Source organism: Diorhabda carinulata, chromosome 10, assembly GCF_026250575.1.
Source record: "Diorhabda carinulata isolate Delta chromosome 10, icDioCari1.1, whole genome shotgun sequence".
Classification (NCBI taxonomy): domain Eukaryota; kingdom Metazoa; phylum Arthropoda; class Insecta; order Coleoptera; family Chrysomelidae; genus Diorhabda; species Diorhabda carinulata.
Window position 1 is genome coordinate 8,564,789 of NC_079469.1, and position 9,058 is coordinate 8,573,846.

Consider the following 9,058-nt stretch of genomic DNA (forward strand, 5'->3'; position numbering starts at 1 on the left):
ACACAGATTGCAACCATGACAATATATCTCATTATTTGATGCGGTACGGGATATTATAAGTACTTTTGAATAGAAGATATTTTGATTTTACTTTAAAGTAAATCAGTTAAGCATACTAAAATACTTAATAACAAATTATAAGATAACCTCTTAATGCTTTCTCTTCATTTTTTCGGTTTTTCAATTTTTCCACTTAGGTTTACGATTATAAAGCTCTGGACTAAGTGGAACGGGAAAGATCGTGGTCCTGAATGTGATTGACGTGAGTGCTTAGTGGAATGCACCTCATGTGTCATCTATAAGAATACCAGCAAATAAATCACATTTTAATAGTTTGAGGTTATGTCTCGACCGCCAAATCAACGTGTGGCGGGGTGTTGTTTATTGACTGATTTTTATATTCACATTTACTTTTTTAATTAAATATCATGCAACAATACTTCGAAACGTTATCTATAATTGTGTTATCTTTAGCAGCATTTATATTAGCTTGTATGATCATTTTAAATTTGTATTTAATAAAGCGGTAATTTACACTAAAAAGTTGATCAATTTTTATTTATATTAATAATATGATTTTTAGTAATGGATTTTATGTAAGAGTAAATTGTTGGTTTTGTAATAGTTGTACTAAAGTGCTTTATCAAAACAGAAATAGTTTTGATTGTCCTATTTGCGACCAATACAATGGATTTAAGGAGGATGGAAGTTACAATAAAGTTATAGAAGCACAGCACAATACATCATTCACCAAATATACCCAAAAGACTGAATTTTCCGATAACGGATTATGTACTTATTGTAATAACAATCAACAGCTAAAAATTTATCAATTGGCGAAATTTACCCCAATAAATGAATTAAACTATGATATTGAAGTTGAACATTTTAGGTAAAGTGTTTCATTTCACTGAAATAAAAAATATTGTACGTAATAATAAAAATATGTTTGATAACAATTGTCAGTAAAATTTAGGTCAATTAAAGTGCTACTTTTTAACATTTTCATATTTTTCAGGAAACAGTTGGAAAATGCCTACAAGCTATGTAAAAAATGTGAACAAGTTTTGAAATCGAAGATAAAAATACAACACTCCTGGATATTTGGTAACAGGTTAAAAGATCTACGTAAAAAAGGCTATAACACTTTAAAACATACAAAACTGCCAAAAAAAATTATAAAAAATTCCAATTTTTTCAAATATATACGGTATATATTAATAATTTCCACCATTGTGATTCTATGTAATTTATTAAATATTAAAATTGTGTATCCTAATCCTGGTATTAAGGAACATTTGCCAGAAGTGTTCAATTTGTACAAAACAGTTTTTTCGGATTATCAGCAAAAAATATCAGAAGTGTTCAAAGAATTTCCCAACAAATTACTTCATATAAATAAATTTTTGGAAATTAATATCAAATTTAAAAATTCAGATATTGCTCCTATAACATATATTGGTTTTTGTCTGGATTTTATGTTGAATATTGGAGAACAAAAGACATTTATATGGAAAATAAATGGATTATTTGGGTGGATCCTACTAATAATTACTTCTTCATTGTCATTTAGTAACATTTTTACTCCACATATTTTTGGAATCCAGGTAAGTTTATATAAATACATTATTAATATTTTTTAATTATTATAGAGATTTGCATTACAAGATATAAGCTTATGTAAGTTGTTTCTGAACACACTATCACCACTATATTAACACTCATAATTACACTTTTTAATTATTTGTTTACTTAGTTATTATCTTCAGAGATCTAATGTAAACAACTTCACTTGCAGAATATGATAAGCTCACCCCCCATCAGGGCTCTCTGTTAATTTAAATCTTGTTGCAAGTGACAAGTATATTGATCTGACTAAACATATCTGAACATCCATAATTAGATCAGTTAATCAAATTATAAATAGAATTTGAATTTTTATTATCAAGCTCTCAGTTAATACATTTTCTAAATGGGGAGGGGCAGATTCAGAGACTGTGTTGTATGTATATGTATGAAAAAAATTACTGTTGCGTCAAATTACAAATAACCCAGGAACTTTTTCATAAGGAGAATATCCGAATGTTTGAAATTTTGTGCACTTGAGAAAATTGAGGTCAGATCATTGATTACACAATAAACATAAGATGGAAAAGTATTTTCAGAATACTTTTTACAATAGAATCTTTTCTCCAGCTATTATTTTCTTTGGCGATATTTATAACAAAGTGCTTATTGACACAAATCTTTTAGAAGCTACTTTATTTTCAAACCAACATGAACAATTTTATTAAATTGTTTGTCACTCGTCACAGAAAATGGTAGCATTTGCAATTAGTTTTTTCGATCTTATTTCCTTAACGTTTAGTTTTAATGCTAATAACCATAATACATCAATCTAGGGTCAAATAGGGTAGAGGCAGTCTAACAAAACAGTTATATTTATTATAAATACTCTTAACATTTGAAAGTTATACTGCTAAATTAGATTTAAGATTTTGCATTGATATTCTTATGCTCTACAAAATATTTTTCAATTCTGTAAATAAATGAGCTGGTGGATTATTTTTTGTCTCTTTTTAGATTTTTACATCTTTATCATTATTATATATGTATATTTGGTCTTCATCTTCGTCACAACTCAATTCAACCCTGAAAGAATATTCATTCAAGAAACTATCAAATTCAAAAACTGTAGAATCGTCAGAAGAAGAAACAGATGAAGATGATCCTCGACATTTGATAGATACTTCAAAAACTTTCCTCAAAGCTCGTCGCACATATTCTCCCTTAGGTCATAGTATGAATAATGTATTCACCACTGCCAAAAGTGTAACATCTACCTCAGAATATGACTTAACAGATAGTTCTAGTGATTTAAATCGTAGTTTAGATAATTTACATTTAGGTTTAAACTCACAGCGTTGTACTTCCCCGATATTTTCGGTAAGTAGTTCGAAACGGCCAATTTTATCGCCTTCTAAATTAAAAAATATCACTCAAAATCCTTGGACGGCTGGAGGATTCTGGAAAAACGATGTAAATATATTTTCAGCAGCTACAAATGGTACCAATTTTAGTAGATCCTCGAGTCAAACATCCGGTTTTGTTTCAAACCATAATAACAATATTAATAAGGCTTTTAATTCATTACCTGCATCTAGAGAACCTTCTCTTGGTGGAGACGTTGAACGTGTTTCCTTATTATCTGAACCAGCATACCATTTTGCTCCAATATCACCCAATTTGAATCCGTTCAATACACCAAATTCACCACAGTTATATTATAAAGCCGACAATAATACTTTTTATCCTGTTTTGGGGCAAAATAGCATGCTGTTTATACAAAATGGTATATCGCAGCAACACTTTAAGAATAATTCTACAAATAGTTTTGGTAGAACTGTTCATAGCGAGCCATTCAATATTTTCAGTGACCAAAGAAGTGATTGCTCGATCAAAAATTTTGGCACAAAAAATTTGATATATGATAACAGTGAAGTGAAAAGTGTCAATACACCTAGTATATATAGTGAAAAACCAGTTAGTCCTCTATTTAAGAATCTCCAAATGAGTGATACTTTTAAAAAACCTCGATTGTAACATAATGAAACTTCACCAAAATGTTCTGTTAAAGCTTTTGAACATCATTTCAGGCTTAACGGGTACTACTTTTTGTATAGTCATAGGATTAAGAGTTGAAAGATTTTTTCTTCTTTTTAAGATTTGTTTAGAAACACCAGTGTCTGAGTTGTAAAAGATTTCACCCTTTACCAAAATATTATTCGCTGAATTTTTGGAATAGAAACCCTTTTGCCTCGGAGAACTTAAAATGTCAAGACACCACGTTTTTAAAGTTAAAACTTTGATCTGCGATTACTTCTTGTATGTAAAGGATCTTTAAGTCTTTGTGAATAGTCTGGTTTGAAACGTACGAAAGGTCGTTTGTTAACATACGTAAAATTTTGGATGCTTGGATTTTTTTTTCTATAGCAGTTACTTTCTCAAGATATTCTTTGGAATGTTATTTAAGTCTCTTTCCAATTCATTGTTAGCTTTCCTCTTTATAAAGTCCTGTTCAAGACCCAATTTGTAATGTTTTTAATCATTTCTGTTGGTTTCTCTCTTTTCACATTTCCAATATTGAGTTAATTAGAAATGGAATAACTTGAAGTCCCTTTATCTATTATAATGCTCACATTTCTTTATTTTTGGCATCATTATTTGATTCATATTTTAATTGTATATACACCAATATTTTTTATTCGATCTGCATATCTATCAATGGATTACTTCCTGTATGTAATTAATTATATGTCAACACATTCAAGTTTATAAACTGTTACGTGCCATATTTGACAACAATACACTAGACAAGACTTACACTATTGATGTTGCTTTTGAAGCATTAATATCGTGTGAAAAAAATTTCGATCAAACTCTGATATCTCATACGCTATGGTACAATATTCATCAATAATAAAATTTAGTGAAATAAACACAAATTTTAGTCAATTTTAGGTTGCAACATGGGAAATATAGAGGCTCCGGAATAAACTAGAAATAGCCTATTTTCTAGGCTGTCAAAGTGAACAATTATGATCGTCTTCTTCATTATTCAATAATAGGTTTATCACCTCTTCCTTCTTTGATATATTTCCCCATTCTGGTTCTTTCTAGGTTGTCTTTTCACCTCTATCGTGATCGGTCTGTACTTCATATTCCAATTGGAAATTTATCCCTTGCCATTTTTACCAGTCCATTGTCTGTCATTCTACTAATATGTTGGTTTCATTGTTTCTTCTCCACAATTTGTGTCATATTATTCTTTGTTTTATTATTTGATCTTCTAGTTGGCTCTTTTGGTGTAGTCATGCATATGGCTTCTTTATTCGAAATACTCATATTACCTGCATCCTGCATCTACACAGTATCTTCTTGATCTGAATATTTGCTGCTCATCTTCAACTGATGTGATCGAGTTAATTTTATTGGTGATAAATTTTGTTTCATCGTTGTGTCCAGTAGATTTATCCCCATTGTTTATCTCGTTTTTTAAACAAACTTATGGCCGATTGCATAATTCCACCCTAACTGGCACTTTAACTAAAGGTTGCTAAATTTTGATTGATAATTGTATTTACTATTATACGAGGGCTGTTTTTTTTTCAACCTCTGATCGTTCGGAGACGTGTGTATGGGGAAAACTTGAGTGATGGTGTTGTACGTGAATAGTGTCAAAAGTTTAAAGATGTGCATGATGGAGGGGACCAAGGACGCAAATCTGTCGTTTCAGATGATCTGGTTCAACGAGTTTACAGAATGGTTAAAGAAAACTGAAGATTCACCATTAAGTTTCAAGGTCTGTTTTGTACTCTACTTGAATTAATTTTCGGCAAATTTATTTGAAGAGGGTATTGAAAAGATTGTCCACAGATATAACAAATGTCACAATATTTTCGGTGATTATTTTGAAAAGTAACCGTAAGTGTACCAATCTCGTATTATGAAACCAGCCGTTATAATTATACTAGTTTATCATCTGACTTATTTCATAACGTTGCAGTATTTTGAGGTATGATTTGTAAGTTCTTGAGTGAGATGTTGGCCACCGTACATTAGTAGTTCATTATGATAATGATAAATTAAAATCACCGCTTCTGTTCTCAAGTAGCATATGATTGGTTGTTATTATGCTTGGTCTATTCCGAAGCCTCTATCCTCTCTATGTGAATGTACCATTAGACTTGAGTTGATTACTATCAGCTCAATTTTCTCAGTATCTACTGCGTAACATCGAAGCAAGTTTTATTTAATAATTTAATTGGTAATAAGTTTTTAGGTGTGGCTTTTTTATGTGTACCGCTAAACTGTATATTATTTTGTATATTTATTTGCTAAATCAATTAGCTCCAAATATAAATGAAAATTTTATGAGAAAAAAATTAAGTTTAACTGTGATTTTATTGTTATTTATTATTGTTCATTATTCTGTTTATAATTGGAGCAATTGAAATTATTTTAACATTAAGATTAAAAATCGGGTATTAGATAGGATTATTCAGTTTTAAGTTAATCCTGCGGGCCGGGCGTCTCGGAACAGATCCTAAATTGGTGGTGGATCTCAGAGACCCATCACAATATATATTATGTTTTTCGAAAAAATAAAAAAAAAACAATAGATTTTACTGATCTATTGCAGTTTATGAATAATCAGAATACCAAGCATGGATATGACTGAGGCTCACAAATTTTTTACATTTTTATATTTCATTTTTGAATCTTTTTTACAAGAAAAACTTCTTTTGATGTTCTCTCGTTGGATATCTTCATCTATAGAGGTTTTTCCTGTACCAGCAACTTCTTGTCTCCTTTTTCCACTTCCCAGTCTTTGATATTTGGCCCATGATGTTTTATAAACATAAGGCTCGAAACGTTTTTTATCAAAATTCTTGACCTCAAATCAGTGATTATTTGATTCATGAGGCTGAACCCTCGTTCACATTCTGATAAACTACATGGTGTCAATTTCGTGCAGTTTAATAAAGGTATAAGGTCCTCTTGAGCTATCCTCAGTATAATCTCTAAAGGAGTTTATAATTTTTGTTTTGTTGAGCTTGAACCTTTTACAGAGATTTTCAATTTTTTCCTCACCAACCGTACCGATTTTTCAGCCGGCCTCTGATCAGTTTCCAGGCTTTTAAGTCTGATAATAGTGAGTCATATTCTACCTTACTGGCTGAAGTACCATCCGCTGACGCTGATGTTGATTCATGACTGGATTTGGTAGAAAACATTCTTTTATTAAGATTATTTATTATACTGGTTATAAGTTGGCTATGGTTGATTACCTTATTCTTTTGGTTGTTTAACATTGTTAAAATGACCCTCTTTCTCGGCATCATAAGCTTCAAGGTTTCAGGTTTTTCTTTTATGAGTTCAAAAAATTGTATACTTCTGATTAACTTGTCCGCATAGACAACAGTAGTTTCTCGATTTTCAAAAATTCTGACAGTATCGAAAGTTCTGCCAAAATATCGTACATAACGGCAAGATTTAGTAGGAACTGAGATCTGCGTCTACTTTAGCCTTTTCAAAATGGTTGTATATAGCAGAGTATCCATACCACACTGAAGAAACAGCTCGGAAAGAACTTGCTACCCATCTAGTTCCCAGAATCTTTCCTATTTTCTGTATTTCTTGTTCTAGCTTTGAGGCACATTCAGCTAGTTCACGCCATTTTTGGGCGATTTACTATAAATGGAGTAAATTTTCCATAAAAATCTGAAAATGATTTACTTTACTCCAACTTCATTGATTGCATCACTAAATGCTAGCTCAAGCTCAAGCATGTGGTTCATGCAATGCCAGACAATAATGCCTGGATACATTTTACTCAGCCTCTCTGCAACGCCTGATTTTTTTCCTAACATTACGCTGGCACCATCACTCGCAAATGAAATCAAGTTCTCCTTCAGGTAATTGTTATCAAACAACCCCAGTAAACTGTCTACGACGACTTCAGACGTTTGTTTACTCAGTTCTATTAGGTCTAAAAATAGAAAGTGCGGTGGATGCTTTTTGCTGAATTCGCACTTTAAATAAACGATTAGAGTGGACTTTGCACCAAGAGTAGTTGACTCGTCTATAAGAATTGAAATCTTTCCAGAAATTTGTAAAATTTCGTTAGTAATCTTCTTTTACATTACATTCGAAATGTGGTCAACGTCGGGTCTGAGACACTTGGCACACCCCGCCCGCAAGGAAAAAGAATGTGATTTTTGATTGCCTTATACTTTTTTTTGTAAATTTGAAATTTTTCTTATAATTATTGTTTGAATTGTTTGATATTCTTTACATTCATATTTACATCCAGTAAAATGCACAACTTGATTGATTTTTAGTTGTAAGATATTTACAGCATATTATAATATATAGGTAGGAACAATAATAGATTTGTTTCTGTATAAAATTATTTAAAATCGACGAATATATCCAACACTGTTTAATTTGTGATCATAAATTTTTGTATGATTTAGTACTATGGCATTTTGCTTCTTTTTTAACTGTTGCTCTTATTGGTCAATTTCTCCCTCTCTTATCCCTGTTGTTTCTTTTCATCTAGGGGAAGTCTGAGCAAGACGAATATGTTAAGGGAAAGGATAATTTCTAATTAACAATTTTTAATTTGTATTTTGGTAAATTATCTTTGGACATTTCGATTAAAAACTTTGGAACTTGAACAATGTCTAGATAAATTTTTGATTACAAAAAAGTGCCTAATAACCGTTTTTCCCGGGCGGGGGGGGGGGGTGGGGGGGTAGGAGTTAATAAGCTCGTTCTTCTGGAATTTGCTGTATTTTCTTGGAAAGCAACCATATTAAGTATTTAATTATTGTATGACGAATTAAGCAAATATATGGTATAATAAACAAACAAACCACTTTTGATGTATAATATTTGAGGTTAGGCTTCTACTAAACTCTTTAATTGACAGTTATGACTGCCTAATAGCTTATTTGGCAAATAACTTGGTTTATTCGGAGGTTTAATTAATCAGAAGGTAAAGAAACCGAATTTTTGGTTATTCGGCAAATAATAGTTTGTAGAGACTTTATTAGGAAGTGAAGAAACCCGGTCTTAGCCTACTATAAAATTTTCATCAAAGAATAAAAAGTCAAAAACGCAAATTAAAACTTGAAAAAAATCGATCAAAAAGAGTCTATATTGCAAAAAATCGTAACAAAACAGCAAAAAACTTTTATTTTTACTTTAACAATAAACACTCGCGTCTTTTGTTTTCGTTGAGCTGTCATATTCAGTAGCGCCACATAACGTAGGTTTTTAATAAAATCGAGTATTCGTCTTACTCACACCATGCATCTTGTCTGGGCTTCCCCCACATTCATTATTCAATCTTCATTCTGTCTATTATCTAACTTTTTTTTATCCAATTTTTTATTTTATCCAATATTTTATCTCTTCTTCTTCCCCTTTCTTTTATTTCATTACTAATGGAATGTTTTGTTATTATAACTCAGTTTTATTAATATTTATT

At 30.9% G+C, this 9,058-nt stretch overlaps 1 protein-coding gene across 1 annotated transcript; it reads left to right on the forward strand.

Annotated features, from left to right (window-relative positions):
- The first annotated feature begins 300 nt into the window (after positions 1–300).
- LOC130898692 (uncharacterized) lies at positions 301–8,684 on the forward strand. Its single transcript, XM_057808157.1, has 4 exons — positions 301–526; positions 584–892; positions 1,019–1,607; positions 2,584–8,684. The coding sequence occupies exons 1-4, from the start codon at positions 429–431 to the stop codon at positions 3,601–3,603; spliced, it is 2,016 nt and encodes a 671-aa protein (XP_057664140.1). The 5' UTR covers positions 301–428; the 3' UTR covers positions 3,604–8,684.
- Positions 8,685–9,058: the final 374 nt, after the last annotated feature.